The 18,633-nt window shown below is 40.2% G+C and overlaps 1 protein-coding gene across 2 annotated transcripts; it reads left to right on the forward strand.

Annotated features, from left to right (window-relative positions):
* The first annotated feature begins 930 nt into the window (after positions 1-930).
* On the forward strand, positions 931-17,350 carry LOC127382654 (opsin-5-like). Of its 2 annotated transcripts, none has more exons than XM_051614560.1 (6): positions 931-1,241; positions 7,824-7,943; positions 10,584-10,754; positions 13,335-13,669; positions 15,297-15,541; positions 17,254-17,350. In XM_051614560.1, exons 1-6 carry the CDS (start codon positions 989-991, stop codon positions 17,315-17,317), a joined length of 1,188 nt encoding a protein of 395 aa, XP_051470520.1. In that variant the 5' UTR covers positions 931-988; the 3' UTR covers positions 17,318-17,350. The 2 variants fall into 2 exon arrangements, with proteins under 2 accessions (XP_051470520.1, XP_051470521.1); XM_051614561.1 differs by having other exon boundaries at positions 1,095-1,241; positions 10,590-10,754; positions 17,254-17,331.
* Positions 17,351-18,633: the final 1,283 nt, after the last annotated feature.

Raw genomic sequence — 18,633 nt, forward strand, 5'->3', positions numbered from 1 at the left:
CTTGTCTCAGGTCCCACAGCAAAAAGTGTGGAAGCTCTAGGAGTCAGGTGCTAAGTTCTTGAATGCCACTCCTGCTCTTCCAAGCTCTGGCAAGAAGAACTAGGGTGACTGAATGTCCTAAACAGCTCTTGGCTGGGTTGCTTCAAACATTGCAGAAAAGTTTTTGTCCTGTGCTAGAGTTCCCCACTTTACTTCTGGAGGGGTGACCTCCACGGATGTCTGCCAGGTTTTCCCATAATTTTCTATGTTTTTCCTATAGTTTTTCTAGTTTTCCCATATCAGGGCTCACTTTATTGAGCTTAACACGTTGGACCTTCAATAGCCCGTTTCCACACAAAAGGAAATGGAAAGAAAACTCGACAAACTTGCATAGATGAGTCTATTGTTTAATATTCCTGCAGCTTCTTCATAACTGTCATTGCCAGTTAGTGTTTATAACCACAGCCATGTAAAGCTATTTACATGAGAACCCACCAGCTAAATAACTGTAAGGAGAATTTACAGATGTAACTTTTCACTTGACTACAAGCTTACAGATCTACCATCTGTAGACACAGTGCCCCTCAGGATATGAGGAAAGTGCTGGGACTGTCTTACTGATAATTCCCAGTTCCTTGGGTTTACAAGGACAGTGTGTATAGACAAAGACAACAAGTTCATTAAGCATTAGACACATTGAACAATGAAGCTATTCAGACATAAACAATTCCCCAGCTTGTTTTTTTCCATATTTTCAGTCTTGGGTGACTCTTACATCTAGCTGGAAAGATAAAGCTCCTTAAGATATTCAAGGAAGGCCATTCAGAAGCCCTGGCTTGAATGTCACAACATGTTGGTACCTAGATACTTCTCAGGTGGATTCCTGTGATGAATGCCTTATGAATAATGTCATTCTTGGATAAAGTAAGTCATGAAACAAATCATGGCAGGATGTTTTATACCATTTTAGATTGGATTCTGAAATACCCTGGGAGGTGGCAAAGCAGAAATGAAGACAGGAGGATGCATCTTATGTATGAACAAAAATATCTTTGCATTTTCTGTTGGCAGATGGGATCTATTGCAAACTTTGTTCTTTTGTTTTTCAGACACTGAATTGGACATGAATGGGATGGCATCAGATCACAACTCTTCCTCCCAGGAAGAGTACCTCCCACACTATCTCCAGAAGGAAGACCCTTTTGCATCAAAGCTTTCTAGGGAAGCTGACATTGTAGCTGGGTTTTATTTGACAGTAATTGGTAATGATTTTTTAATTTGTCTTTGAAATATGACTGTGTCACTGCATCTTGGCAGACCCTCAAAAAAAAGGCAGAAGCTGCTGAGCATTAGGTGTGTAATTACATTCCTTCATACTAGGAAGAAAAATCCAGGAGGGCCAGGAAAATATATATTAGAAATTTGGTGTCAATAGACAATGCTGCTCCAGGTAAAGTGACTAGCAGTAGACCTTCCAGCAAAAAGTGAAGATTTTTTCTACTGTTAGGTTACTAGTCTGCAGTGTAATTGTTCCTGACCAGAACTGGATTTTGCCCTTATGGGTTGTATGGCCTGTTTTCAAAGCTTCTCTCATGAGCCTGCACAGCAAAGAGAACATCCTCAGATGTGCTCATTTGAATCTTGCTCAGCTTCTGGCATCAGCTGTCCTCAGTTACAGATTATATTGGACAATATTTTCTGCCTAACAGCTTCCCAGCCCCGTCCCCTTCCTTGGAGTCTTTTACCATGTGCAAATCGACTTTGCAAGCAGAATAAATGCAGTTATTTATTGGTTAGTGCACCCAGCTGACAGCTGGGACTGATTTCTTCATTAAGTGTTCATATGCCAAGGAGTTGTTACTCAGCTGGGAAATGCTGTCTCCATTGCTTCTGCAGATAAACTGGTGCTTCTTGATGATTTACCTTCTTTGCTTTATGGAGGTGTGCAGACCTATGTCCTGTTGTGTCAATACTTCTGCTCTCAAGTACCTGAGCTTCTAACTGTTGCCTCAACATTTACACTTCTTTCCATGGTTTAGATTTCCTTATATTTTATGGCTTCAGTTCATGCAGTTTCTCACAGCTGAGCAGCAATTTTCGGAGTAAAGCTGAGCCAAGGTCATATATTTGTGCTACACCAAACTGGGCTCCACTGGTTGGACAGCTCAACACCAGGCTGAGAACAGGGTATATGGTGTCTTCCTTGACATTTGTTCCAGTTTTAATTCATTCCCTTGTTCCATCAGTCCTGCACAAAATACAAAGATCTTTCAGTCATACCTTCATATTTCTCGTTCACTATTTTACACCCTTCCCTGCTGCTCTTTCTTGCTGCTTTTTCCCCTATTACTCCAAGTAATCCGAATTTTTCTGCAGTGGAGATCTCACAAAGACCTCCTGGAGTAACGTTTCTTTCTCATTTGTCTTCTGCTTATGTTTTTATTGAAAAAGGAATTGAGAGCAGCAGAGATGGCAGGTGAAGCTGGATCTCTGTGCTGTTCTCAGTATTCTTGTACCATTTTAGATGTATCCCAGCTTTTCATACACAGTTTTTTTCCCCTGCTACTATGCAGACAGATATCTTCACTGAACTGTCCAAAACAACTCCCCTTGGGTCTTTTTTCACTCGATTAAGCCAATTAAGCTTTAATCCCAGGAAAAATGTCTGAGTAGCTGAAGTGAATCATATAATCATAGGGGTTGGAAAGGACCTCTGAAGATCATTGAGTCCAATCCCCCTGCTGCAGCAGGAACATAGGACCCATAAGTCACATAGAAAGGCATCCAGGTGGGTCTGGAAAGTCTCCAGAGAAGGAGACCCCACAACCTCCCTGGGTAGCCTGTCCCAGTGCTCAGTCACCCTGACAGTAAAGAAGTTTTTACTCATGTTGATGTGGAATTTCCTGTGTTGTAACTTGGTGCCATCTCCCCTTGTCCTACCACAGGGCACCACTGAAAGGGACTGGCCCATTCTTGACACCCACCCTTCAGGTATTTATAGATATTAATAAGGTCCCCTCTTAGTCTTCTCTGTTCAAGACTAAACAGCCCCAGGTCTCTTATCCTTTCCTTGTATGATATGTTCCAGTCCCTTAATCATCCTTGTAGCCTTAAATGCTTCCAATGTACACTGCGTTGTCTTGTTATATTTGCTGTATTTACTGTAGAACTATCCAGTTCCAAAGAAATACTCCTGCCAGGTGTAAAACACCTTGAAAAATATAAATATAATCAAATTAAGGCAAGGAACAAACCCAATAGATTTCCAGTGCAAAACCAAAAGCTAACTGCAGGCACTGACTCATTTGAACAGTGTGAGGTGACTGAAATTATAATTTAGAAAGGACTGATAATAATTTTGATACTGGACTTGCCGGGAGGATTCCCACCTTCCTGGTGCTATCAATGGGACATTCAGCAGCCTGTGGTGGACTCACCACACCCAGTGGCCCAAGCCAGGAATGTTGAAGCCACAGCTTTGCTGTACACATGTGTAGTCCTAGACATCATATCCTACATTTTGCTCTGGGCTTAACTTATTTTTCAGGTGTTTGTTTTTCATTGCATTCTACTTGGTTAGTTACTTAACCCTGGTGGTGCTTACACACTCCAGCAGCAGCTTCCATTAGAGCTAAGTGTGCTTTTCACATATACATGTGAATGCCATGTTTGCATCTTCTTTGGACCTGCAGCTACAGCATAATGTGCCACTGGTATCCTGCACAGGCATTTTTAATTCCTTGTAACAATCATTGCAATGCTTTTGTGTAGTCGTTGCTCAGCTGCTGGTCAGTTGTACCTTCAGCCATTTCAGCAACAACAACAGGTTTCATGTTTTCTAGACCTCCACAACTGTGTTTCAGACACACAGTACAATACAGTAATGGGTATTAATGTGCCAGAGGTCAATAAAAGTACTTACTTTCTGCAAACAAAAATAATGTTGAGTTTCCTTTTATGCTAAGATGATTTCTGACAGTTCAAAGCATCCACATTTGATGGGGACATGAAGCACTGCCCTGCAGAGATTTTCTGAGGTCGATAGTAGATCCTGAGATGGTGGAGAAGGAAGTCTAGATCTATGAAACTATTTATTGACCTCAAATTCCACACAACAGGTTTGCTGATCCCATATATTTGCTGTAATTAGCAGCTTCATAAATAATCACAGCTCCCAAGTATCCAAAATAATAAGCAAAACGAGCATACCTGTGTCTTGTGGTAACTTGCAGTATTGCAGATTTGCTTGGTAAACTGAGTAATTTGCAGAAGATAGAAAATCAAACTAGAGCATTCAACTCAAGTAAAGGGATGTTTATGTTTTTTTTTGTTGTAACTTGTGTTTCAGACTGAACCTGTCCATTGTCACCTTCTGCCATTGAACTGTGTCCCCTGTCCCTTTGCACTTCCCTTCCAAGAAATACTGGCCCTTCTTGAAGGTGTCCAGTGTGAACATCCTGACAGAGTGAGGGATGATCTGCAGAAAGGTGGGAAGCCAGGAGGCGGGGATTGCTATTGGGCATCTTTTTGTGCTTGAGAAAGCACCAGGTGCAAGGTGCAAGTTAGTTCAAAATTTATTTCAAAAAGGGGAAGAAGCTGCACAGTCAGTGAACAGGGCTGGGATCTCACCAGGAAACCTGGCAAAGCTTTCAGGGTCATGCTGGTTGTATAACTGAAGTATTGCAGCTTTAGAATTTAAAAATGCAATTTTTTGTCTTCGAAGAAACTCAAGAGTCTTAACCAATCTGTGATAAACTCTCAGAGAACACGTGATCCTTTGGCGTAACTAGTTCGTTTCCACATGGATCTTTTTGATTGTGTCTTTAAAAAAAACCAAACCACAAACAGTCCATATGGTTGTAAGAAACCAATTCTTTTTGTCACTTTCCTTGCTAGCTTTTTAATCACTGACTTTATTGATTTACTGTGTGACCAGGTAGGGTGACTAACTACTGAGCAGAGACCTGCTGGCTGTCAGCTCCTTTGGAAACCTGTGACAAGTAACTATTGATTTGCAAACTGTTGTTGCTGCACGCTTCCCCAGCATGTTATGAAAGAGCCTAATTGAAAACAAAATCCTGAACTATCTGTTTATTTTTCTCTCAGACAGAAGGAGTCTTGTTTGTTCAGATCTCTTCTTTTATATACTTTGACCTTTTGCTGCACGTTGGCTCTTTCTCTGCAGGTGGCACTTTTTTAGTCATCGTTTCCTTGGCTCTTTTGTGTGTATATACATGACAGAGTTAGGGTGTCATGGACAGTTGTGCCCTGAACTGTTTGGTTGTGGAAAAGAGCCCATATTTTATATCCAAAGAGTCTTTTTTCTGCTTTTTCTAACCCTGAACTCTACCCAGGCACACAGCCTGTTGTGCCTGATGGAGCTGGGAGCCTTCAGCAGCAAGGACTTCATTTAGCTGCTAGGAAAAATCTTCTTAATCGTAGGAAAAATGAATCATTAGATGGTTGATCTAGGGAGATTATAACAGAAAAGCAACTGTCAGAAACAGGTATAGACAAAAGGCAACTTAAATTATCCCTGGACACCTTCCAGCTGTAGGATTAGGAGGTCAGTGGGCTGGGGCTCTCTGAAATACTGCTATTAATAATGAGCAGTTACTTCAGAGTCTTCTCTGATGAAGACATCTCTCTGGACTCCCAGTCAGTTGAAAAAGATTCAGGAAAATGTCAGGTTCTTTTGAAAAATATTTCAAAGTAGATGCTGGCACACTCTATATCCCAAATGTCACTAGAGGGAAAATGGTATTAAGGAAGAAAAGGATTAAGATATATCAAAAATGCTCAGCAACATTGAGATTCATTCACTTAGTTGCAAGGAAAATAATAATTCATATGAGTACCCACATCTACTTATAATTCAGATTATATTTTCCAAGCCATAAGAATAGGATGTTCTTTAAATTTAATTCACCAAGAGTAAATCAAATTTGTTAAGAAAACCTAAGATTAAATGATAAGCCAGATTCTGTCCTATTTATTTTTTTTAAATACTATAGAAAGGGCTGTCAGTATAAAAATAAAAAGTGCTTCCAGTTAGGTGAGTGTTGAATTTATTACTAAAAAAATATTAAAAAATCAATCCCAAAGTATTTTTCTCCTGAGTTTCATCTTTTGGTTCTACAGTTACTCATGTTTCTTGAGAAATAGTCTGGCATTAGCCTCAGTGAACTGTTTTTTTTTCTGCCTCATGGAGGTCCCCAGGTTGGGGTTTCTTGGATTTCTGAGATCATGGCACCCTTGCCAAGGGGACAATCTCATTGCTGGGCCAGGGGAAATGTCCATGTAACTCCTGAGGTTTAATTCCTGGGGTCTGGCTTCTGAACAGACCCTGATGAAAACTATGTGGTGTTCAAAATACAATATTTGGAGAGGGCAGTGTTGCTGGGTGGACAGGGGGGTGAAGGGTTTTTTTGAAACATGGAATACAACTGAGTTGGCACCACCAGAGCCATGTGTAGGAAGGAAGCACAAAGAGAGACTTTTGTGCCTCATTGACAGAAGGAAGTTGGGTTATTTATAATTTTTTATAGGAGTCTGGAGGGCTGGCCCTGGCAAGGCACCCAGGGTAGCCACCTGCTTACAGCCCCTGTGGTGGGATGGGAAGGAAATAGGAAGAGCAAAGCATTGGAGATAAAGACAGGGAGATCAGTCACTGAAATGAAACTGTGGGGCAAAGCAGACCCATTGTGAGGAATTTAACTTAACTGAAACCATTTCGTTGCTGATTTGAGTATTGGAAAAAATTTAACAAACACTAAACACTTCAGGAAAACATCTTTCCCCCACCTTTCCCAGGATGAACTTCACTCCAACTTCTTCTCTCTCATTGCCATGCAAGTCCCTTTGGTCACTCAATGGCCATTCAGGAAGTTGAGGTCTCTGCCACACTTTTCTCCTTGTTCTTCTGTGACTCCCTCCTTCTTACTTGTCTCCTCTGCTCCAAAATGAGGCCTCCATGGGCTGTGATCTCTTTGAGGTGTTCACCTTTGGGGGTGACTCTTGCTCCTTCAGACAGATGTTTTGGGCTGTCCTGCTCTTCCACAACAAAACATTCACTCCAGGCTCAAACGTTTTCAAATATGAGTTGGTGAAGAAACATTTTCATATAGGGGAACTGGAAACTCTATAGTTTTTGTTAGCAGTGTGATCAGCTCCATGGCTGATTAACCACTGGCAGGGTTGGTCTCTGCAGGTCTTTTTGTGGTGATATGACAAAAAAATGATAGCCAATATAACCAGGATTTCTCCTCATGCTTTGAATTCCAATTGAAAGTTAAAATCAGACATATTTTATATTTTTTTTTTTTTTTTTTTTTTTATGATGGAAATAACTTTATTGTAAAATCTAAGACGTTATGTTGATGTAAGTAACTTAATTTAGAAATGTGTCCCCCAATCTCTGTTTATAGTGTTTCATAGTTAAGGTTGGTCAGAGATTTGGGTCCTTGTGATTACAGAAAGCTGAATGTCATTCTTGTGGCTGTATGAATGTTTGTGAGACAAATGGGGTTGGCCAGAACAGAAGAATTCTGGGATTTCTATTATGTGCATTCAGTTGGTAGCTGTGCAGGCTCAGGTGGTGAAGGCAGTGCTCTCCTGCAGAGGGGAAAAGAGCATTTGTTGTGGGAGGGAGATGTCTGCAGCAGACGTCTCTATGAGCTGCATAATGAGGATGAGATGATCATGTTTCAGAATAAACTGTCTAGCCTTGAGATTACAGGTTCAGGCTCAAAATATGAGAGAATTTCAGAAGCAAGATGGGACATTGCTGGCTTTGAGAAGAACACCAATTTGATTGTTTTTCTTTTTATTTTTTATTTTTATAGGGATTCTTTCAACCCTGGGAAATGGGTATGTTATTTTCATGTCCACAAAGCGAAAGAAGAAGTTGAGACCTGCTGAGATAATGACTGTTAATTTAGCAGTGTGTGATCTGGGAATTTCAGGTAATTTCATGTCTTATTTTCACTCATTTTTACTATCCCAATTTTACTTTCCCACTGGTAGCAGCAAGAGGCAGTCCTCTGGAAGTCATGGGAAGACCCAAATGCCTTTTGCTCTGTTATTTCCATATAAATAGAAGGGCAGGATAGAAAACAACATTCATGAACAACTTGATGTAAATATATGAAAAATACAGAGGGAGAAAAATGGTTGGATTTATCAATCAGGCAAAACTCCTGTTGACACCAGCAATTGGAAGGTCTTTAAAGGCAGTTCCCATGTGCGTCTTGGCACAGAAACCACAAAAAGACTCAGTATTACAGTTGAGAGAAAATGATATTTTCTTGCTGTAGAGTGCAGCAGGAGGAACCCAGGTATGCCAAAAATACATATCTAGCCGAATATGATTGGTGAGGGGCATAACTGGAGAGAACTGTAAAATGCCAGTGGCCATCAGCTTACCCGAGCTAATGATTTTCTCTTTAGTGACCATCCTCTTTTGCCTCTGTGTCAGGAAAACAAGCACTTGTGCCAAAAGAGTAGGAGCAGCATCAGCCAACTGAAGGGATTTTTGTTTCAGCCCCCAACCTGGATGACCTGGCATGAGCTTTTTTGAAAGCCCCACATGAAGCTACACAGTCAAGAGCCTTTGGAGATCATTCCTTTGGCTCTTGACACGAGTGTCACTCAGTTGCCTCTGGCTACGTGCAGCTCAGGGGGAGGACTGGATGTCCTTTAGGAAAGGATATTTTGGATGGCAGACAATCTAATGGGTATACAAGCCTGATGGAACCCAGCTGACCAGAGGATCTCCCCAGTGCAATATAAATGAGAGCATGTTCCCATGCTCCCGAAGCCATCTGTCCCCTGTGTGTTGCACACACCAGGACCCCTGCCCCCAGCTCCAGGGCACCCTTTTCCTGCCCTCGTCTTGGCAAAATGCTTTTGCCTTCATCCAAATGCCTAAAATAGCAATGAACAACATAAAATGATGGCTCCCAGCCTCTCCAAACCAAAGCTCATTGTGCTCCCACTGCACAAGGCCAAGGAGCTGCTCACCCCCTCAACCTCCAGCAATTCTCAGTGCCTCTCAGTGAATGTAAACATGTTTTTTCTGAAGGAGATACTTATGAATTCGGCACAGGAAAGGGGTTGGTATATATAAATCTGCTCTGTTTCCACACAAAGAAATACCAATGATGTCTTTGGCATATCTACCATTGAGACACTAATTTTCACCTTGCAGCACTTAGAAGTGAAGAAGAAAACAGAACAGTTTTTGCATCATCTGTGATATTCCCATCTCCTTTGTGTCCTAAGAGTCTGTCTTATTTTAGAAGGATGTTTGGGGACCCTCTTAAGAGGAGGGCTGCTAGTTTCTCTGTTAAGGTCTCTCACCCACTTGGTCATTTTTTTTTAATGTTTTTTTTTATTTCCCTGTAAATGGAAGATACTGAGTCAGGAAACGTGATGTGTTCTGTCTGCTGGATTGATAGAAGTAAAGATGAGCCCTTTTCCAAAATCTCCATGTTTTACACACTTACCTTGGCACCTTGTTCAAGAAACAGGTCCTGCCTTGACTCTGCTTCCTAGAGATTTCCACAGGGTGGCACCAGCCACTCGTTCAAAACTGCATCAGGCTCCTTTTGCACTGATCCCGTGCAATGATTCTCCTGTGCCACTGAAGAGGAATTTGATTTTGTGCAAATGAAATTTCAATTTGTGTGTGCTTTTAAAGCTAGTAATTATCTATGTGAATAAAGGTGCTGACTCTTAGCATATACCCTAGACTTTGCTGTATTTCAGGATTGTCTTGCACATCTTTATCACTGGGGACAGCTTTTGCTTGAAAAATTAAATCTGCTCTGCTCAGAGAAAAGCATGTAACAAATTGACCTGAGCACAACCTTCTGGCTCAGGAAGAATTTTCCTTACAAGGTGGGGCTGAAGAAAAAGAATCCCAAAATGCCTTGTTTAAAAATAAGTCTCATTTTGAAAGATTTTTCAGTCATGATGCTTTTGGCATAGAAGATGGAGCAAAGGGCATTTTCTGCAAGATTTTGTTTTGGTATAAATGTTGTCATTTTCTGCTAAGCATGAAAACAAAATGCCTAGTTTTGTATTAGTTTGGTCTGAAATGGGATGGTTTTGAGAGCAATCTAAAATATTCTTCTACAGAACAACAAGATGGAGATTTTTGTCTTTGACTCCTGTGAATCTCTTACCCTGTGAGAATTACAATTTGCAAGACCATTTTTGCTTTCTTTATCATCCAGTTCACTGAGCTGAGTGAGTTCTTCCTAAAGGGAAGAGCTTGCAGATGCTCAGAGTCTGGGTTTCCTTCTGGTTCACGTGGTCTGCAGTAAAACACCTATTTCCAGCAATTCTACTGGCTGGGCTCATCCTATCACAGCATAGGTGCTATGGGATCTAGCTAGAACTTTTTGAGGCTTAGTCCTGTGGATGGAGGGCATGGAAGTCATCACATCTGTTGCGTTTGTAGCCTTCTCTCCCCTCTGCAGGCCGTTTGTACTGCTACAAGCTCTAGGCAAGTGGGAGGGCTTGCTTTTCTGGCAAAGAGTGTTGATATCTATCAGTGGTGGGTTTTATCAGTCAACTGACATTATTTTTTCTTTTTGAAGTTGTAGGAAAACCTTTTAGTATCATTTCCTTCTTTTCTCACCGCTGGGTGTTTGGATGGATGGGCTGCCGCTGGTATGGATGGGCTGGTTTCTTCTTTGGCTGTGGAAGCCTTATTACCATGACAGCTGTCAGCCTGGATAGATACCTAAAAATCTGCCACTTATCTTATGGTAAGAAAAAAAAAAACCTATATTAAATGGCTACTGAAAAACTGCATGAAGTGATACAGATTTCTAGATTGAAATAATACTTAAAGTCTTCAAAACTCTTTTGTTAAATGTAGAGAGGAATAGACAGGTATGAGGAGCATAAATGCATGACCCAAGTAATCCCAGATAAATTTGTATTGCTGAATGTAACACCTTCATTCTTGTCTCCCTGCTGTCTCCTTAAGCCCTGAGTTTCAGTAACCACTCATAGATAAATCACTTGGTGTCTCTCAACGTCTATTAACATTAACATTCAAGTATTGCATAACTTGCAAGTTCTTATAACCCAACACATAAAGTATTCCTTATTAAATGCCCAAATTCCTTTAAGATATGTCTCAAAGTATTTAAAACATTTTAAAGTTTTGGATGTGCTACGGGTCCTAATAAGTGTGACATTGTCTCTCTATTATGGAGATGTGAAAGGATGAAATTAATTTAGCAGTGAAAGCTGTTATCACCATATCCATCAGTACCTTGTATCTCTTGAATATGATGTATTCTATGCTTCATTCTTTCCAGTTAAAAGACGTTGTCCCAGTTTAAAAAAAATGTTTTTCTTGCATTGGAAGGGACTAGCTCCCCCCAGACTTACAGGGAATACTCAAGGTAACTTTGCATACAACAAATACCTTGCCCATGTGTCTTGAGGGACATATAACAGATTTCATTATAATGACATATATTAGCAGTCATGCAAAGTTTTAAGAAAGGTTTGCAGCTAGGAGGTGTAAGTAAGATGGTTTGTCTAACAGCTGAGTAAGCTGTTAATCAAAATCTGTGGGCACTGTGCTAAGATCTGTTATAGATCCTGGGTTTCCATAATTTTTCCTCAAAAGTGAGTGTAGAGAAGGTCTCCTTAGCTGGGTTTTGATTCACCATTCACTTGAAGTAAGATTTCAGTTCTTGCTATGAAAGTTTTATCAAAATAATTCAGTGGCCATGCAAATTATAGACAATTTTTCATAGACTTGGTGAGCTGAAGTAAATATTTCATGGCTGGCTGAATTCATTCTTTGTGCTCTCGTTTTTCGCATGACATCTTACTTCAAGAGAGACAGAACATGTCTAAACCCTTTTTCTCAAGGGCTATCTGATCATGGTTGTCCATACAAAATGATGGAGAGCAATAAACATATGCAGTGTGTTCAGTCTAGGTGGTTAACTTAGCTATTTTCTTTCTCAGTCTAAATCAGTCACCAGGACCCTGGAGCACCCAACTGTATAACTACATCTTCATTTTATACCAAAAGGAACAACTGTTTGTTTGGTTTTGGTTTGGTTTTGTTTGTTTGTTTGAGGGTTTTTTGTTTGTTTGCTTGCTTTTGTAGTTATGTTTTTTATGTAGTAGGTGGCTATGACTGGACAATGGCTGTGAAAAAAATGTCCATCTTTTAGAACTCATACTATTGTCTCTTTGTTTTTCCACACCTGAACACAACAAATCACCTTCCTGACTCTCAGCTGTTGTGCTCAAATACATAATTTGTCAGTCAGTTCATTTTACTTCCAGTGATCTGGAAATATAAAATCAGCTGCGGAAAGGGCACTAGTCACATCCAATTTACAATTGTTTCTTTGCTTTGGTTTTGTTTTCAGTCATTCCTAAAAGCTGCAGAAAGCCTCTTAGTGCTTTCAGAAGCTCAGATTAGAGCTTCCGAGGTGGAAGGAGCTGTAATAATATGAATTTTTGGATAAATAATAAGTTTTATCTTGTTGGTCTTATCTGAATCCACCATGTTGGACATAGGTAATGATGTAAAGTTTGTAAACTGAAGCTTTTTCTAGCTGCATTAGAGTTGTATGCAAGATAAGCAGGCTGACAATATTCCACTTGACAACTCCAGAAATGCCATTAGCATTTGATAAAAAAGAATAATGGGCAGCATACATGAAAATGCTGATTATAAATACTTCTGACAATATACACATGGGATTTACTGTACTGGAAAAGAATGACAAGGTGAAAATAATTTTTTGATATGTTATTTCCTTTGTAAAGCCTTGTCTTTCAGTCACTTGGGTTAGTGTCCTGAGGTCAAACTTCAGCTAATCAATATATGACATGAATAGGAACACATGACAGAGGAATAGGAAATAACTTAAGCTGCATCATACAGCTACAGCTAGTGACCCTTCATACTGAAAAATGAGAGCCTGAATTAAACTCTTGGTCATTCATGTGGATTGAACCTTCATCTCATCTGACCACACTATGAATTTGCCTTTACAGATCACAAAGCAATTTTCAGACTTGCTAGACAAGATTCCCGTGGTCATTGCTGAGCTAGCTGTTTGGATTGCTTTTGTATGGACTCTTCTAGGTTGTAAGTCATCACAGCCTGAAGAAGAGGTCTGAAATAAAGTCAGGTGGAGCCCTCTCAGTGAGGTGACTATCGATACCTGGAAGGAGGCAAAATAAAGCCTACAGCAGTCATTGTCAAACAGCCAAGCAAGCTCTTACTGCATGTGTAGAATGACATCTTCAGTTGTGCCAAATACATACGGACCTGAGGTTGTAACTCTTGAATTATTTTCCAGGTACCTGGCTGAAGAGACATCATGCATTTATCTGTCTGGCAATAATCTGGGCCTATGCTACCTTCTGGGCCACAGTGCCTTTTGCTGGTGTGGGGAGCTATGCCCCTGAGCCCTTTGGGACCTCCTGCACTCTGGACTGGTGGCTGGCACAAGCTTCAGTGGCTGGACAGGCTTTTATTCTGAGTATTCTTTTCTTTTGCCTCCTGTTCCCGACTGCGGTGATTGTGTTTTCCTATGTCAAAATAATTTTGAAAGTCAAATCTTCCACCGAAGAAGTGGCTCACTATGATACCAGGATTCAGAACAGCCACATACTTGAAATGAAGCTGACCAAGGTAGGTAGGAAGATGTAACTCAGTTTGCTTTGTTAGGTTGTAAAATCAGGCTTGGAGAACTTTGATTATCTACTCTCTTATGCTGGGTGATAGTATGATGCTCTGAAGGTGGTTCCTCTGGCTTTCTCCTTCATTACTGTCTAGGTGGGAAAAGACAGGAGTTGAAACATAATTTTGTTATTAGGACACTTGAGTCCCTGAAACCCTGATTCACTGTGAAGCTCTTCCACAGCCTTCCTGTGTGACCTGACTCAAGTCATATCATCTCTCCATGGCCTTATTCCCCATCACAAAGCTCCCTTTGCTTTCAGCTAAAAAAGGGAATTGCACAGAAAACCAGATAAAACACAAATGATTGTAACAGGGAAATAAAACGTTCCATTTACATTCCTCTGTTAATGAAGATATAAACCAAAGTCACTCCAGTGACATTATAGTTGCTTCTATGCAAATAATTTGTCACTTAGGTTCAACTATGAGCTGCTGATAAAAATGTACTCAAGCAAGAAAATTAATCTCAGACCATATCCTATTTTTCCTTTCTGATTGGCTCTATTTTCTGTTAGGCAATGGTGACAGCATGATCTTTGCTGGCACTGGTTATTGTGCCAGGAAATGTCTCAAAATAACAACTTGTACTTGAACATAACCAGGTTCCTTAGCTGTAGAAGATTCACCAGCCTGTGTAAGCCATGCTAAGAGGAACACAAGCAGCACCTTAAAGATCCTTCTTCTGTTGTGAATTTCCTTTGGTTTTGCCCTGTTGCAATGTACTGGGGGATAGAGAAGAAGGAGGTATAGTAGATATAGATAGGAATATACCCTTCTAAACAAACTCACCTACAGAGACACTCAGAGTTCTCCACTCTCAGACAACATCAGTCCTGGAAACATCTTCAAATACGTTTCTTTTATGAACTTTGAAATCTTATTTCAAAGGACTCAGAATCTGGAGGACTTGTGTTTAATAATTTTGTTTTGTTTTGCTTTGCTTTCCCAGAGCATGCTTGTTTCACTTGGGAATGGAAAAGAGTCTGGGTTTCTTTTTGACAATCTGAGAATTATTTGGTTGGAAGAGACTTGCTTCCAGTAAAAGTCTCCTCAAATAAGCATGAAAAAGATAAAAGAAAACCAACGAACAACACTAAAGAGAAGTCCTGTTGGAAATGTTTCCAGTTTAACTGTTCATTTCAAAGATCTTACAAAGATTTCGTAAAAACTTTCACAGATCTATTTTATATCTTATCCTAAAAACAAAACCCTGTATGTTTTGAAAGGACTCTCCTCCTGAAATTATTGAAATTTAATGTAAAGGAATTATTATCTTCTGAGATCTCATTTAGTTTCCTCGTGCTTAGCCAGACCTTACAGCATTTTTAAAGGGCTGTGGTAACAGACTCATTAACTGCTCTGTTTCAGGTCAAAGACATGAGGCATTAGATGAAGGGAAGGGAAATGCCTGACAGCTTTTGTTCAGATTGCTAATTTCTCTGAAGCGAGTTATGGTTTTTATTTTCCATTCTGAGACACGTTCCTTTGCATTCTGCCCAGCTCTTGTGTTGTGCTGCCAAGTGTCTAACTCTGCTGGGTTAACCACTTGCTCCCTTTTCTCTCTTCCTCTCACAAGGTGGCAATGTTGATCTGCGCAGGGTTCCTCCTGGCCTGGATCCCCTACGCCGTGGTCTCGCTGTGGTCAGCCTTTGGACAGCCGGATTCGGTCCCCATCCAGTTTTCAGTGGTCCCAACTTTACTTGCAAAGTCAGCAGCCATGTACAACCCAATTATTTACCAGGTCATCGACTGTAAGTTTGCCTGCTGCCGCTCGGGTGGATTGAAGACACTGCAGAAGAAGGGCTCTTCAAAGAAATCAAGGTCATTTCTTCTTTCAGAAGTAGAATATTAGAATCATAGAATCATAGAATCCTAGGGGTTGGAAGGGACCTCAAAAGATCATCTAGTCCAAACCCCCTGCCAGAGCAGGGTCATCTAGAGCACATAACACAGGAACGTGTCCAGGTGGGTTTTGAATGTCTCCAGAGAAGGAAACTCCACAACCTCCCTGGGCAGCCTGTTCCAGGGCTCTGTCACTCTCACAGTAAAAAAATTTTTTCGAATATTCACCTTGAACCTCCTATGCTCCAATTTGATCCCATTACCCCTTGTCCTATCACTGCTCAACACTGAGAAAAGCTTAACTCCATCTCCCTGACACTCACCCCTTACATATTTGTAAACATTGATCAGGTCACCCCTCAGTCTCCTTCTCTCCAAGCTAAAGAGACCCAGCTCCCTCAGCCTTTCCTCATAAGGGAGATCCACTCCCTTAATCATCTTTGTAGCTCTGCTCTGGACTTTAAAAACACAGTGTCCCAAAAATGTACCAAAATAAGATCTACTAAGGGTCACAGCTCTTTGAATCTTATTTCTTCGTTTTGACCATGACTGGTTCAGAGTCTTTCTTGCTGTGGACATTTCTAAATTAACTCTAGGTGTAAGAAGAGCAGGAAGGAGATGGTTCTTACTATTAGATCCACCTGCAGCTCCATTGATACAGTTGGAAAAAAGTTAAATTGGTTTTAGTGGATTTTGATAAGTTGTGCCCTCCTATTCCTTTTCCTACATGTCATCATGGATCACCTCTAGAAAGTGTTGATGACCTCCCTTGCCAGTGAAGTAAAAGGGATAGAATTGTCTTAATTCCTTATGATCATAATAATATGCCTTTCAGCCACAGAATTAGCAGGGAGAGACAGTAGTTTCATAATCATCCTGAAGGTACCACTTACACAAAAAGAAACCCAAACTAAAAATTAAAGTGTAATAAGGTGCCCTTAAAAAGCCCCTGTTTCTATTCACAACTAGATGGCAAAATCTGTGCTGACCAGCAGTGGAGTTCCTGGAAACACTAATTGTCCACTTGGAGGAAAAATGCTTCTGGTTCTATCTTATGCAGACAAGTATCTTATTTCTGTAGCTGAACAACAAGTGTAGGCTGATAAATAGGCTACAAATGCCCTACAACATGAGAGTGACTGTGAATCCATAGAATTCCAGTAATTTGCTTAAAAAGCCTAGAATAGATGTGCCTCAGAATGTACTTATTAGAGGAATGAAGGCCCATTTCATCATTCATATTACTCCCTTACCAATTCCAGCATTTTTGATGTATTTTTTGTAGAATGAGTCAAAATCTCAAACTTCCACAAATTCTCTTTGCAGATTATTCTGTAATCTTACACTCAGATTTATCTCATCTGCAGAACATACAGTTTACGTATGTTTTAAGTGTCTGATGTGCCCAATTTATAGCTTATCAAAAACCCACCTGCAGTTTCAGGCAAATGGGATACAAATCCAATGTGGTCTTCAGGGAAACTCTGGAGGCTGAATTTGTGTTTATCCTCCATGTTATCACTCTGAAGGAGGAAGGAGGTTTCACCTAATCCCTCACACTGAATGCAAGTTGGCCTTCCTAGGCCAGTGCAGTGAACAAAATTATCAGGAAAAATCACTTCCCAGAATTAGAAACTTAGTTGTCAGCTTGGGATGAACAAAATGATTGTTGTGCTTCCTCCTTCCCATAGGATGTACACCATATCTGCACACAGAGACTCGACGACGATGAAAGAAACCCAGCTGGAAGTATGAAGGTTCATTTCACATGCAGCAAATGAAGACCTGATGACAAACAAACATTCTGTCTCAAGTTCCTCGTTCTGTAAATAAACTAAAACATGATGACAGCTTTATTTTACTCCCTAGTCCTATGTACAGTGTAGCTCTTCCCATCCTGAATGAAATAGTGCAGTTAAACTGGGCTAATATTTTAAGTATTTAGAGGAAGCAGAAACAGAGAAGATTCATATGTATGGAATTTTTTACATTCACTTCAGAGTCTTTATCATGTAAAAAATGATTTTTTTAAATTTATTTTTAATTTAGCATTAACAGAAGCAGTAGTTTGGACAATATTTTCCTTCATGGAAAGGGAAGTATTCACAAAGTTCAGTTTAGTTTACTAAAGCTAATCTCCCTAGACTCCTGTTGCAGTCCCTGCAGAACTGGAGCATGAGAGAAAGGATTTCTTAGCTTCATGTATCAGAGCTGTGAATCACCCACTGGAGAAACATTACCCCACTGCTTATCCCTTGTGAATATCTCTTCAACTCTCATCTCCGAATTGCCTTAAACCCCACTTTTCTTTTAGTCCTTCAATATTCAGAAATATTTTTTTTAGTCAAGCCAGGATCTGAAGTGCTCCACATTCCCCACAGTTGGTCAGTATTTGTGAACAAGAGGGGAAAAGCCTCTTGCTCAAATGCTTCGTTTAAGCAATTTGGAATCATGAATGACAAAAAAGCTGAACATAAATGTGATGGCAAGAAGAAGGCAGGTTTGATTTCTTAATTGATAACTGACTTTTTTCACTTTACGTTGTACTTTTCACCATTCTTTATGAGATCACGAATACAAAATGACAAATCCTTCCTCAATCCTAATAATGAAACCAGAGTCAAAACTGGTGAATTCATGAGAGAGGTGACAGCACAGGTAACAGAGAAGTCTTTCTCAAGTGTGGTTGTATCCAGTTTTTACACACTAAGTCCTGGAAGGATGAAGATTAGGCGTGATTAAGGAGAATGACAGCCCTGCTAAAACAGAGCTTGTAAGTTTCTAATACACTTAGTAGAAAAACAACGTGCCTTGAAAACACCTGTAGAGGAAGGAAGCCAGAACAGTTGCATTGGATCTGAGTCATGATTATTCCCATTCTCTTATTTTTCTCTTTTGGATTTACCTTAAGGTAGAAGCATAGTTACAGACCAAAAATGAGCACTCCAGTATAAGCAGATTTTTAATGCTTAGAAGAATGATTATGATGTTTGTATGCAATTTATTCGGGAGGAATATGATGCTATAAAAAATAAGTTAACTACAAATCCAGAAGTCTCCCACACAGATTT

Source organism: Apus apus, chromosome 3, assembly GCF_020740795.1.
Source record: "Apus apus isolate bApuApu2 chromosome 3, bApuApu2.pri.cur, whole genome shotgun sequence".
Classification (NCBI taxonomy): domain Eukaryota; kingdom Metazoa; phylum Chordata; class Aves; order Apodiformes; family Apodidae; genus Apus; species Apus apus.